General features: G+C 36.9%; 1 protein-coding gene across 3 annotated transcripts in view; it reads left to right on the forward strand.

Annotated features, from left to right (window-relative positions):
• Kr-h2 (transmembrane protein 33-containing Krueppel homolog 2) overlaps positions 1-15,677 on the forward strand; it is a 144,001-nt gene that overhangs the window by 81,781 nt on the left and 46,543 nt on the right. For all 3 annotated transcript variants that reach the window (XM_081738772.1, XM_081738769.1, XM_081738771.1), the window contains one exon: positions 5,968-6,151. In XM_081738772.1, coding sequence (XP_081594898.1) covers positions 5,985-6,151 — 167 coding nt within the window. In that variant the 5' untranslated portion in view covers positions 5,968-5,984. The remainder of the gene's footprint in view (positions 1-5,967; positions 6,152-15,677) is intronic.

Consider the following 15,677-nt stretch of genomic DNA (forward strand, 5'->3'; position numbering starts at 1 on the left):
TTTAAATTACAATAGTGGTTTGTAATAACAGTCACACAGTGTGTAGTGCTACAGGCATTCTGTGTTACCGCATGAATTGTGAATAAGACTGAATTCATATAATTCGTACTCTCGGTCAGTATCACATTAAGTGTAATTTGCGTTTTACCTCTGTAATTGTGAGTAATGTGTCTAATTCAGAAGAGCAAATGTCTTTGTGTTGCAATCAGGGTTGGCTGGTTTAAACCAAGGTGGTTTAAACCATGGTTTAAACCAAGGTTTAAACCAGCTGGTTTTTTCAAAAAAACCAACTGGTTTAAACCAACCAACAAAAAAATGTCCGTAAAAGTGTGTTTGTAAAATCTTGATGAACACACATTTGTGGGTTATCACGTTTCACTCCCGTATATTATTCGTATTACATTCAGACCTAAATTCCCCATACTACAAAAGCAACTTTTTTTTATAAGTTTATAAATGTTTATTTTGTGATTTTTTGTAGTTGTTATTATTATGTAATTGCAATCGAAGAAAAATTCTAAATATTGTTGCGTTTCAATGTTTACTATTGATTTAAAAAAATCGAAAATGCCGTACTTTTTGTGTGTGGGGGGGGGAGGGTCATACAGGCCCCACGAGAAGCATTTAGTGAAATAAGTATCTTTGGTATCTATTTATGTATAAATGAGTTTGAGCCAAATAATTCTCAAATAATAATTCGTATTTTTACTCACTTTTCTTATTGATATGCAGATTAAGTCGGTGTATTTCTTTAATTTGGACCAATAAAAGTCGTTGTTAACTAACTTGAACTAAATTAGTTCTTCTGTACTCCGTATTACTTTGAAATTGTTCATATGTAATTCTGTGTAATGGTTTCACTTGTGCAAGTGTTTATCTTTTTGTCCTGAAATGACTCTTGACAGTTATATTAAGAAGCATGTAAAGATCAGTACAACGTTTTTTTTTTTTTATTTTTTTTTTTTTTTTTTTATCAGGATTCCTTCATGAGTGAGTCGGCAGACGTATCGCATTTGTGGCCAATTAGTCCTGGTTCCGAGTTCAAATGGAGGACAATTTCTCTCGGATGTAACTCGAGAAGCGGTTTTTATTCCGCTTTAAGCTTATGTGACCCCTTCCAGCATAACCCGGTTGTTGCATAATAACATCAAGGCGAAACAAACTTATTTCTGTCCACATATGATATGAATATATAGAGGAAATTATTTAAACCATAAAAACCATGGTTTTTGCCAACCCTGGTTGCAATTCTCACTTGTAATTTGAGTGTTGTATCTTGTTATGAAAGAGATTCAGTCGTAATTACTCGTCATTTTTAAGTGAGTGAAAAAGAACCGACATGAAGAAGACGACATTTCGGTAGGAGGTAGAATGATTAGATGTATTAGATTTACAGATGATATGGCGCTTGTTACAGAATCAGAAAAGAAAATCAATAGGATGGTAGAAAACTTGAAGGGCTTTGAAAAATATGAGATGAAAATAAATGTTAGAAAGACAAACGCCATGATAATTGGATCGTAGCGGCTGTGTCATAGTGGGAGGGGAGAACATAGAACAAGTGAATAGTTTTCGATACCTGGGTAGTATTCTTAGTAATAACATAAAATGCGAACGTGAAATAAGAGCAAGGTTAGAAGTGGCGAAAAAAGATTTTAGGAGAAAGAAAAGTATGTTTTGTGGGATCTTGATAAAGAGTTAAGAAAAAGACTCATAAAGTGCTTCGTGTGGAGTGTTGCACTGTATGGCGCAGAAACATGGACATTACTCAAAAGTGACGAAAAATGACTGGAAGCTTTCGAAATGTGCGTGTGGAGGAGAATGGAGAGAATTAACTAGGTCGAGCAGAAAACGAATGAAGGGGTGTTAGGCATGGTGGGGGAGAAAAGAATACTTTTAGATATTATTGAGAAGAGAAAGAGAAACTGGTTGCGACATTTGCTAAGAAAGCATTGTATCATGAGGGATGTGCTAGGAGGTATGATGGCAGGAAAGAGAGGGAAAGGGCAAAGGAGGCTAGAATTAATAGGGGTCATTTCACGTTAATTCAACCAAAATTTTGGGGAAATTTAGCCCACTATCTCAGATTTGGATGAAATTTGGTAGTATTGTAAAACTTTTTATGCTAATTGCAAGTATGTAAATTTTTATTGAAATAGCATCAGCGGTTTAGAAGTTATTGCATTTCAAAAATGAGAAGAAAACCCATGTTTAATGGTCGTGACATGATATTTTCCCGGTTTGGAAGAATACTAAAACAACCACATTTCGGTTCCTATTAATGCCAGAAGCATGATTCTTTTTTTTATTCGGATTGTCTTGAAGTTGTTTACCATTAAAAGCATGAAAACTTTCCTTAGAGCTGACAGAAAATTTATAAAGTCATTTGAAAGGTAACATTTTGAGGAAAAGAAAGAAAAAGAAAACTAGAACGCCATTTTGTAAACTTCAAACCTTTATTTCTCAAAATCCTGGCAAACTCTGGCTAATACTGTTTTCTATCACTTGTGCTTGACCAATCTTTTGATCTTCTACCGAGCCTACAGAACGTAAATACTGGGCATAAATCTAAATGCCCTTCTACTTTTCTTTTATTATTATTTCATTACTATATTTTTGGAGTGCTGTGGTTAATTGTACTGCTAGATACAAGTACTTCCAAATTAAATAGTTAAATATTGGATTACTTAATGAATGCTCCAAATTTACTATAAAAGTAACATTATTGGCATCCTTCCAGATAATAGTGTGAAAGATTGTGTAAAATGATGTTCCTTTTCAACTTGTTCTTTATTAGCATACAATTCAACTCTTCTCTTTTACTGTTGAGTGACATGTATTTAAAATGGTTAAACAAATTTTCACTGACACACTAAAATATACACCAGTTTATTAAATGCAGATTGCCTTCTATTTGTTTAGCCAAGCGAACACTTCCTTTTTGTTCTTCCTTCTTTCTTCGAGACATTTAATTGGCATTTAATTGCGATTCAGATATCTGTATGAGAAATGACACTATATTTACATATGGATGTATTGGCATAGGAAATTACGCTTGAAAGCAGAAGTAAGTAAACTACTTTATCAAATTGTGTGTGTCCTCTAAAACTGTCGCACTTGCAAAGAAGTTTAATGTAAAATGTCATTCGATGATAAGGCAATGTTATTAAAATTAATACAAGATCGTTCTTGTAATGGCTCTTGCTGTTCGAAAGGTCTAATCTTTTTATTTTTTCGTACGTGGCCCAGGGTTCGATTTCGGACAGAGCACTAGCTTTGAACAAACTTGAGTAGAAAAACGAAGTTTCCGTCAGAAGACGATTCTCCCATTTGTGGAATAAGTCTAGTTTCTAGCACTTCTGATATTGTTTTTGATTCTTCATCCCTTTCACGAGACACAATCTATCGGATCATACACAGACATTCAACTCCAGACCTGACTGACGCTGGATGTTTCACTGTTTGGGAAACAATTTGGAGAGAACGTTTTCGCGAACATATTGGCTAGTTTCTTCATTTACAGAAAATATTGATTCATCTTAGAAGCACACCTGAAAATAATGTAATATGCCTTAAATTCAAATTTTATCATGATATCATATACATAAAAGGATCAACTCCTCCTGTAAATCGTTTACAGTACAGTACAATACTTAATCAATTGTAACACATTAGTTCAAGGATATCGTAATTGACAAAATATGTAGGATAAATATGAAATATTCTGTGCCTTATCTTGCTTCAGTCATCCTTTAATCTATATTTTTTATTTCATTTCCCCATTCCAGCCTTTTCGCGCTGTAAGCTCACTTCACATAATCATCTCACTGTAGCCTATGATATGTCAGTTCTGTACGCTTCCAATCAGGGGCGGAGGGACTGATCTGTAATGTCGCAAGATCACGTGATCTCCCAGTCAATACGAAAAATAAGTACTTGTATTCCTGATTAATGAGAAGTAAACGAACAAAAGTTTTTAGTTATTTTAATATGAAATCTGCAACCCTGAGTGATATCTTCGAGAGATTTGGCAACATAACGTAAGTCACGATACTTGATATTAACCTCTGTTTACATGTTTTCGGTTGGCTCTTTCTCGCGTTAGCTTGCGTCATAGAACAGCCTTTAAACACCTGCCCTTATATACAAGGTATTCACATTTTTAACATAAAAAAAGTGTTACTTATCAACTTCCTTTTGGCCAGCGGGCGAGAGAGAAGAGGTGAGCGGGAGGGTGGAGTGATTCAGGTATTTGCTGGTGTTGCGCGCTCCACACGAAGATGAGCGTAGGAGGAAAGAGGGGCTAGTTGTGAGAGAAAAAAATGATTCATATCTTTTCGTGGTCGACATAGCGTCGCAGTAAGTTTTCGACGAAGGGTTGTGTTTTCTTTACGACGCTTATATATATACTATTGTTCTAAAGTATTGCACGCCCAGGGATAAATTGAATTTTTCAAGTGTGTTGCCATTTTTAAAGACATAAATCATTATTTTGTGTATGTTTCGTTTAAAAACTATAAAAACTATACTCTACAAGTAATACTGAAACCAGATAAATATTAAATTTGTAATTTAATGGAATTTTAGTATTTTATTCAAATGGAATTTCATAACAATATTCATATTTTGCGTACTACTCGATGACATTCGATTTGTTATGTTACATATTTGCAGAATAGATAGCTATTCAAATATTTCTTACAACTGTTATTTTCTTGCTATTCAATTTCTCGTATATAAATGATAATTTTGATACATGTTTGTTTCCATTACAAACACTTAGTACTTTATTACACCACCATTTGCTTCAATGACAGCCTCCAGTCTTTGTTACATTGAGTCTGTCAGCTCTCTCACAATATTATTGTCGATTTCATGATTCCATACGTTCACAATCACTTCCGTAAGTTCGCGTTTGGTGCCAGGTCTTTTAATTTGGATCCTTTTCTCCATCAAACGCCACAAATTTTCAATCGGTCTGGTGAATTGCTTGGTCATGATAATAACTCTATACCCAATTAAGACATGACATAATGAATCTGTAAAACGGCGAAAAATTATGTTGAGCACGTAATACAAATGAATATATTAGCAACGCTAAGCAACACAGTAACACACAAAACAAATTTATATAGAGAGGAGCACCTCTAGATTGTGTGGTAACATGAATAACCATTAAAAGCGAAAGAAAATAGTTGCTTACCATTGTTGCCAAAAGGGAATCATAAAATACATCTCGTCTCGAGAAGCACACAGAAAGATGTAAACCGTGTTGGAACATTCTCCAAGACAGTTCATGTGCGTCGAAAGGAACGTGTTCAGAAATTTGTCGATGATTTTGCAAACTCTATCTAGCTGGCAGCAAGGAAAAATATGTTACCACACTGACGAGGCATATGTGTACCTTAGGAGAAGAAGAAAAAACAACAGAGAATGTGGTAATACTGTGCACCATTGACGGCCTATATGGGAAGTGTGTGAAGAGAAGTAGTTACACTGGATATGTTGGAACTTCATGTCACCTTGTCCAGGAAAAACCTTAGTGCTGAATAATAGCCAGAATGGAGGGCGATCAAATAGAGCATCATCGGTGGTAGTGGCATTGAAGTTCCTGTAGTAGGTTCACCTCGAAATAGTCATTCGTCACTATAAGTCAGAAACAGCCTCTGCAAACCTTATGTTCCTTTCTTCCTCGAAACAAAATTCTGGCTGAGGTACTGGCACGAGTTTGTAATTACTGAAAATCTTGTGAAAAGTTTAATTAAACAACTTGCGGGTTCTACAAATTGATGATATATTTCCTCGAAGAATCGGGAATAACAAAGAATGCTATTTCAGTAGTTCTGAAGTTGAATTGTGTCTGTAATAGTACATTTTCCCAATTTACTTGTATAATGATATAGCATACATGCGTGTACTAAATGTGTATTGTAAAGATAACTAGGATCTGTTTTTGTGTACTTCCAGGGAGTATAAAATATAGGATGAGTAGCGAATCATCAGACACCCAACAAACCTCTCAGCCGTCCCAACCGAAAGGATGGGAGTCTTTAAGAGCGCATATAATAGAACACAAAATTGAAGTTGCTTTGTGGACAACTAGAGTTTTTACTATCATATTTACACTTGGATATTTCTTTCCATTGATTGGGTAAGTACCATTACGTTTTATTTAATATGTTGTTTTCCTTAAAGGTGCAACTTGTTCTTTGTGTAAACTGAAGAACACCATAATAATTAGTTATGTTGTTATTTCGATTTACTTTTGATTCATGTGTCTGCTGTTGTACATACGAATATCCACACATATTTTTAGTTGAAAATGCATCCAATTTTTCATATGATTTAACTATTACAGTGAAACCTCCCTTAACGGACACCTCTATAATACGGACAGATTTTTTTGTCCCGGCAAAAATATATGTACTCTTACGGAACAAAACCCTCCCTTTTACGGACACTCTCAGATACGGACGCAGACAGTCCTTTTTTTTACCCCCAAACGTTTCAATAACCTCTTCATAACGGACAGGAATTATTCTCGGTTCTGCGATATATGACAGTAGACAGAAAAGTCTTTTCCCCGCAGGTGTACAGTATCTTTCATCAAACAGAACAACTTCAAGCTGAACTTGAAATGCTTTTTTTTTTTTTTTTTTTTCTGCCCGCAATAAACTGCTTTCTGGTGGAAATCCTAGAAAATCTTCAATAAGCACTAACATTCATGTAGGGTTAGTCGTATGGTCAGGAATTCTATGCGTATCTTCCCTTCCCTAACAAATTTAGTGCTTTTTCCTCTGGGCCTTGCATCTTTCTCTATATGCTTAACGCACGAGATGAACCTTTTAATGAAATACATGTAAGTTTTCGAAAACTGTGATGATGTGGGGAAAATTGTGCTTCATGTGATGTTTGCAATCATTAATGAATACCAAATATCAAATAAAAAACACGTAGTGTCATTTGGAAACAAATAAAAGTTCTAAAAAGTTGGCAACACTGCCAATCGAATTGCAACGCACGTAAATGTTATCACATTGATACAAATCAACTTTCTGAAGTTCATCATAACTTTAGCACATAATTTTGATTTAACACGAAATTTATATTTTATTTTCCATTGTCGCGAGCCGATTTTGGGTCCCGAGTTGGAAACCCTGTAACTCGAAAACGAAGCGGAATTCGACGCATGTTTATAGGAACTTTTCTACTGGATTTGATGTCAGGATTCATCTCTCAAAATTTTCATACTCCCTTTCAAATCGCCTTACGTATAGGACCTAAGTGCCCATAGGAAATATTTACATTTCAAGTACAAAAATCGAAATTTCAATAATTAATTGCGAATGTTTGGGGCTGCAGCCGCATGAACGGTTAACGGATATTAAATACTTAGGTACTTCTCCAATACATGTAAAAAATTCAGATATTTAAAAGGTGGGGTTTTTGAGAAAATGGCGTCCAAACATGGCGTCTTAATGAAAATTTCATCTTTTCATCATGCTATGACGTGGGATGTAATAATCAGAAACGTAAGTCCTTTACATTTTCAAGAGACCTTATGGAATAGATTTCGAAGCTAGAAGCAGTGGTTGATATTGCTCGTGAGGACAGAAAAAATGTTTGAAGCTAGCAAAAATTTCATCAAAGTTGGCAACATTGAGAGTGAATTGCGCGATTCTTATTGGACCAATAGACGAATGCCCTCCAATGAAACATAAAACTTTATACTCTTCCTGCTATTGCGATTATGTTACTAAGTACATTCGTTTCTCTACAACAAAACTTTTAATTTGACATGTTTTTCAGTTTTTCGAGCAATCCGAGAGGAGGGCAGCCATTTTAGAAGGCTGTATATCGAAGGAATTTTTTTTCAACAAAAAGAAAAAATACGGGTCTAATAATATTGCATGTAGATCCCATATAAACAAAAATAATAAATGAAATCTGAGACTATCATGAAGACCAATTGTGGTTTGCCTGGACGATTTGAAATGGAATTGATCGTACCTAACTTATGTCCCAGGCCACTTCTTTCCTTTCCCCATCCTTTCTTCCTTCCCTTCCGCCGGATAGTGTACTCGCCGAGGAACGTCATCCCTCAAACGTGACGGGCTAAATGGCCTTAGATGCCGAAAGCCCTGAAATCTAAATCCAAAATCCTAAATCCTGATTGTCTCTCAGCGTGCCTGAAAAGGGGAGCTGCCATAGCGAGCTTACAAAGACCTATGGAAAATTAGATTATTAGTCCAAGAAATGTGTATGACGGGGCCGTGGAAAATATGGCATCTGTTGCCTTTCACTTATACAAATGAGAATCATGACAGGGAACTATTACATGAAAGGTTTCTTCAAACTAAGGTCATTCCAGGCACTCGGGTGATACATGCGATTCTTTCGGTATCTGTAAGTGAAATAAGGGTAAAACATTTCTCATTTTCTGATGAAGGTACTGTCATGTGTATTTCTCAAGGTATTGGAAGTACTCCCTTTTATAACATTCATGTTTTTAACTTGTGAATACAACCGTTTGTGGTAGTTGGCCTGTGTACTATCTACAGACGACCCGAATGAAACTGCTACTGTTAGTTTTCTTCACCCTCAAGGACCTTCGCCATCATTCTACTACCCGGAGCGTCATATATATTAATAGTATCACCCACAACAGTTCTTTCAACCCTTGATATAACAACTGCAACTAGACCTACTTACAAGATCAGTCACTACGATTCTGATATAGCTTCACAAAAACTACGAGAAAGATTGTAAACATTATGAACATGTGTAAAATATCATTCAATTTGTCGGCAAACAAATTAACGGGAAACGAAATACCTGTCTAAATAACTCGAAAGGTGGATAATTGTGTAAGTTCGAATGAATACATCAAGAAACAAATGAAGTTGACCAGAGTTGCCAATATAAATTCCATTGATGCTGGAGGTAAGTAGCTACAGACCCAGCATCGATCTGAGCCCAGATATTCACATGGTCAATATCTTGCAGTTTGCTTTATTGAATTTTGAATCAGATCCCATTGAGTGTTCAAAATGCAACTTTGTGTGGTTTTAGTACACATATGAAACTACAATCTTGATAATTTTGAAAAAATCCACAGGGACATTTCTGAGCGAAATTCAAAATTCAAATTTTATTTTGAACTTTTGAAGTATTAATTTTATTGTACAGGCTTTACAGGCTTTTTTCAATATAGTATAACTTGCAGAGCAGTCTTTAAGTTTTTCACTGATGTTTGTTCCATGTCTCTAGTGCACATATTAACCATTTTTTGACAATTTTTGATAATCACTGTAACGGAAAAATGCCCTTTTTTGAAAGTTTTGAACACATAGGGATACTTTCAGGAAGAGAGGGGTAATATTTGGATTTTTTTCATCTCCCACTCCAACAATGCTGTCCATCAATTTGTTACGAAAATCCGAGATGGTCAAGTCTGATGACTTGTTGATTTGACATGGAATGTCCCTTTTTGCATCTGGCGCCGGGTTGTATTCCGGTGGGGGCACATATATATTTCGAATCCCAACTCATACTGTAGGTCCGTATCACACAGAATAACCCCAACGATGACGAGAGATGTTAATTGCTTGCCAGTTTACTGACATTTATGATACATTTGGTTAGTCTAAGGGACATATTTGCAGTACATTTATCTTAGTTTCGTACAGCTAGTGCTTTTAAGTTACTGGATGTGTGGAGTAATTTGCACTAATAGTATTTAAATAAAACGTATTTTGTAACTTTGAGGGAAGAAACCTAAACCAAATGGCTTGTCACAGAATACGCATGTCATTGTTACAGCAATACTGCACATACATTACAAGTTAACCAATTTTCGATGATTTTGTTTGGGAGTTTAATATTAGTAACTGGATTTTAGTTTTGTTTAATTCGGTTTTTTTTTTTTTTTTTTTTTTTTGTTATTTTCATCAAAACTTGAAAATTTACAATAGTAGAAAATTGCTTTTATTTTATTTTTATTATTATTATTATTTATTTATTTATTTCATGATATATACTGAATGACAGTGGATTTATAATATATAGTGAACAGAAAGACTGTGTATTTATGGAAGCGTAACATTTAAGTACTTCCTAAAACGGTACTTTCGTCTATTATGATTGGAATAATTCTGTCCGAAATGCCCTTCCCGCTGGTCTAGTGACTAGCGCGCACGCATGTGATCCACTGGGTACCGTTTTCGATTCCCAGTGGGAAAGCCTTGAGATTTGAAAGCATTTCGATGATTTGGATTCCGCCTTAAGCTTTAAGTCCATGTCTTATATGAGCTCGGTGCTGAAAAGGGAACACTAAACTCCAACCAACAACCGAACTTCTGCCCGAAAGTTGAGTATTTAGTTAAATAAGACTTGGAAAAAGTGTCTTGGAAATAAATGATCCATAATAATAATCTATTTAACTGTTAACGTACGGATTTTGCGTAGGTAGCTGTCGACCTCATGTGTATATCATTTTGAAATAGTAAGTTAGGAGAATCGTTTCTTTAAAAGTAAGTAAATTGTATGATTAGGCCTCAACCGAATGTCATAGCTTTTTGTGTTTAAAGAAGGAACATTGATGTTTATACAGAACAGTGAAAATTAGTACAAAGGTAACGAAGAAAGTTGTCGGTTTTTATGGAGGTCTGTGTTTAATTGGCGCTCACACCGTGAGTTGAATGCTAATGAAGATAAGTTGAAGGTCAGTTATTAGTGTGGGTATATTCAACATACTACCTGGTTGCGGCAGTTCAGTCACACCGTGAACTTGCGTAAGGACAGAGTGAACATGGGATCTCCACAGAGCGTCATAAGGCCGTGTATGCTGTACAAGTTTAAAATAGTGTCAAACGCCGCTGCAACGAGGCGGAAGATACGCCAGGCCTTTGGTGAGGGTGTCGTGACTACGCGGACTGTGCAGCGATAGTTCAACAAGTTTAAGGACGGTGATGAAACACACGAAGACGCATCACGTGCCTGAAACCAACACATGTATAAAATTAAGATCTTCAGGCAGCAATTGAGGCGAACAGTGGTCAGACATGTGAGGAACTGGGACTACAATTCAGTGTAAGTGGAAAAACCATTCGGCAACACCTCCATCAACTTGGGAAGCACCACAAGTTGGGTCGATGAGTCCCACATGATTTGACTCCGGGCCAGAAGGCAATGTGAGCAGACACCTGTGTTTCTTTGGTGTCTCTTCTAAGGAAGGAGCCTTTTCTGGAAAGGGTGTTGACATGCGATGAGAAGTAGGTCCTGTACGAAGCTCCACGGCGCCATCATCGTTCGTTAGCATCCCATGTACCGGTTCCAAAACAGCCGAAACCAGCATTGCACCAGAAGAAAGTCTTTCTGTGTGTTTGGTAGACTGCTCGCAGCATTGTGTATAGGGAACTGCTACTAACTGATTAGAGCATCACTACAACTGTATACTATCAGCAGTTGAGCCGTGTTCAAGAAAAATTTAAAACTCTGGAGCCAGCACTTCTGAATCGTTGTCTGTTACAGGACAACGCTAATCATCACGTCGCTACGATGATCGGGGATACGCCTTGGATGGGAAACACTATTGCATCCGTCATACTTCCCGGACATTGCACCGTTCAATTATCATCTGTTCCATTCCTTATACAATCACCTTAGAGGACGCCAGTTCAGATCTCTAGTAGAGGTTCAAAATGAACTTGATACTTTCTTCGCTTCACAGCCCGCCAAGTTCTACCGCGATGGAATACATGGCCTTCCAGAACGTTGGCAGAAAGTCGTCGATGCTGATGGGTACTATTTTTGATCTTAGGTGACATGTCGAAGGTGGTGGGTAAAAGAGCGGTATAACTTTCTAGGTTACCTTTATAAAAGAATAGAAAAGTGCAAATGCATTATATATCGTAGAGTATAAAAATATGTTAACATACTTGTTGCAGACGCCTTTTAATACACAGACGTTAATATCTGCTTTCACACATAGACTATATGAAGGAAAACTACTTGTAAATATTGTATCGATGGTGGAATTCATTGTTTTGCTGCTAAGGAGTAATCGGTAGCATGACAAAATGGTGACATGTTTTGTATTTTGAAGTTTCGCAGGAATGTGTCCGTTTGCAACACTGCAAGGATTTCGCCAGATGTATTCAATGACACCTTAAGCAACCCTCAATAAGTGCTTCGCGTGAGTGTTCTGTTACCAGTGGCTGTGTAACCCGTTTCCAATACGTACTCATGAGCAATTGAATTAGTTGCCGTTCTGGAGATGTGACACTGTGTTCAGCTCGGTGAATGTAATAGGAGGGCCTGGTATGTAACAGTAAGGATGTCAGACCTATGACTATAGAATGGGTAAGACATGAGACCTGAGCGTATTTGATCAGATCCTAACATGGGTCACTCCATCTGTAAAGTCGTGCACACATTGGTCTTTCCAATGGCTACCATATCAAGAGTGTACCGTAAGTACGTGAATTTGGGCAAAACAACCACCGCCAGAGGCAGCTGTCGTGGTGTACGACGAGCAGTTAGCTCGGATAATTAGAGCTGATAGATGGGCTGCGGTGTAGGTGATCACCGCTATCTAGAACCATTCCCTAGCCATGGGTACAGCAGCAAGCCTCTGCGTAACAGCTGTTACAAAGCACAATGACTTATATGGGCAAAGGAGCACCACCATTGGACGCTCAAAGCATGGAAAAAGAGTCGCCTCGACAGATGATTCGAGGAACCAATTGTTACATTCCGATGACCAAGTACGAGTGTGTCGTCAGTCGCATGAGGCAATGGATCCCTCTTGCCAGCAGGATAGAGCTCAGGCTGGTGTTGGTGGTATCCTTGTATTGGTAGTCTTTACGTTGGATGAAACAGGATCCATGGTGCCTCTGACAACGCCCTTTACCGGCGATTGGTACTGGTACCTGCCGGCAAATCATATTCAGTCATTTGTTCTCCTTCAGCACCATGCAGACGACCTGTATCTACATCAAAACAGTGCTCCATCCTATCGCTGTATCCTTGACGAACACTCCATGGGTGTGAAGATATTTGCTTGTCCTCCAAGGAACCCCTATCTTAATACCATTGAGCACATTAGGGTACTATCGAAAGTGATGCACGTGCCCTGGACCGTACTCCGACTAATCTTCCTGGATTATTGGAGGCTGTGTAGCAATCATGGATGACGGGATGTGCTACACGCTACTAGCCGGGTATCTCGAATTAAACTTCCAATGAATGTTCGTATAAGCGGAAAGTACCAAAATGTGTGACCGGATAATTTTCAGTCGGGTGTGCCTGATTCAAATCTTGCGAAAACAGATCACGGATAGTGTAAAACGTTATTAGAGGGAAAATCGGAGACTAGGTTTCCCGAGAAATCTTAAGGTAATGGAACAAACTAAACATTCGTTTAATACAAGAGTCATCTATATGTCATTCGTGACGTAGATCAGTATCCAGCAGATGGCGCTATCGCAGTGCTAGCAGAAAGTTCGGATGAGGACCCATTCTGTGCCAAGCAGTTACGAAAATTGGAACAATCATTGCTCACGCAGTATTGCCAGACATTGACAATACTGAAGTATACTATTTGCAAGACGCGGCGTAAGCTTTTAACATATGTTTTCTTTTGGACGTCAGTGAAAGACTTCGCTCTGCAGCAGAAACGCAAAATCATCTTGCCACACTTAGATAGGAGTGCCTTACTTATCCATCGCACAATTGCGGTCTCGTACCCAGCGACTTCTTTTCTTTCTGGCACTGAAAAAGTCTCTCAGCGAAAGGCGTTGGTACCAATGAGGAACTGAAGACAGGCGTGAATAAGTTTTCCCGTATCCAGGATACGCATTTTATTTATTTTATTTTTTTTATTTTATTTTATTTTTTTTAATCACGTAAAGCGATATGACTAGTGCATCAGCGCTTTTAATTCTTACGTTGAAAAATAAAGTAAGCCCTTTTTAAATTTTTATTTTGATAGTATATATTTTGTCCATAATTGCCATGGGAAACTTTATTTTCCGGCTTCATATTACTAGCGGAAATTCCTTGACGAGTTAAATGAAAAGTTTTAAAACATATTAGTCTATGATGATGAGAGTATAAAAGCTACATCTCATAAATGAACCATATTACATTTCATTTCATTTTATTTCGTCTTTATAATCATACATATTGCATGAATTCGTGCATATGAATAAGACTCAAGGCATAAAGATATATATGAACATACATAGTTGTGAGATAACATACTGATTACACTAAAATACTGAAATTTAGTTTTTCAACGAACTGACGACTCTTCGAATGTCCATGCTGATGTAAAAAAACTTGACATGTCGTTCCTCAGCGACGGTTCGGATAGAGCGGTTTGATTAATCCTTTCAGGTACAGGAGGAGATAAATGTTTGGAAAGTTGCTTTTCTAGAATAGTTATTTCTTATAATGCCATAAAAGATCAAAATTGTTGAATTCGGAGCTTGACACTTAGTTTTCATTGAAAAATGACATTCAAATTTTTAGGCGCATATGTCCCAATGTACCTTGATGGTAATACTGATCTTGGAGGAAAAGAGCCCCTGGCATGACGTCTCGAATTTCTTTCTGTAATGTTTTGTAAGAGACGACGTGTGCGTCCTTCTTTCAGTTAGTGTGAATGTAGTAGTTGAATAGAGAGATACGAGAGTTGTGTGTAAAGGTTGACTATAATATATTTATCAACGCCTGCCAAAAATTGAATATCGATATGTTGTAACTCGGAATAGACGCTCCATTCTTATTGAACTTGCTCAATTTATCACGATTTATCATAGAACCCATCACAAACCGTTGAAGTACTTCTGTAAGAAAAAGCATTGATTCTCTCCATACGATATCATAGAACCCATCACAAACCGTTGAAGTACTTCTGTAAGAAAAAGCATTGATTCTCTCCATACGATTAAATATCCATGTTTCAGAATTTTGTGGTACCAGGGCAGTGAATTCTATAAAGAATGTCGAATACGGGGAGTACGTACTAATTAATTATAAACAGTAGTTTATATGTATATATATATAGTAAATAATATCTAAAAAGCTATGGTTTCTCTGGTAGTAATTGGAATGGGTAAAGACTAGAGATGCTTTTTATGTGAAAAAGACGACAATTTTGGGAGTTTTGACTTTTTTCATTTCTATGATTTTTTCTATCTAAATAGCTTTCTTATAGTATATTCTATAGTTAGATAAGATTTCCATGGTCTGAATGCCATATTTTGCTCTGGAATTTACCATCAAGATGGAAGGAGCACATGTTTTATGAATTAAAGCAAACATAAACTAGCTTCTAGCGCAAAACTTAAACTTACGTTTTCCCATATATCCTTCTAAGCGTACGTTTTTCAATATATTCGTTAAAGTGTACTTCCACATTTCTGTTATACTGTAGCTTTGCAATGGTTTAACAATAATTTTCCGGATACAACCTTGAATGCCTTTTTATATAAATAATCAGCAGCGGATTTCGGAAAGTACTTTGGGAGGGCTCTCTCTGATTGTTTGGTTTTTTTTCTAAAAATCCCTAATTTTTATTTGGAAGGAGATTGAAATTTATGAGCACAGGCGTAACTAATATTTCGTTTCGTTTGTATATTCAGCAATAATCTTCCGGATACAACCTTGAA

This window comes from Thermobia domestica, chromosome 14, assembly GCF_964235325.1.
Source record: "Thermobia domestica chromosome 14, izTheDome1.hap1.1, whole genome shotgun sequence".
Classification (NCBI taxonomy): Eukaryota; Metazoa; Arthropoda; class Insecta; order Zygentoma; family Lepismatidae; genus Thermobia; species Thermobia domestica.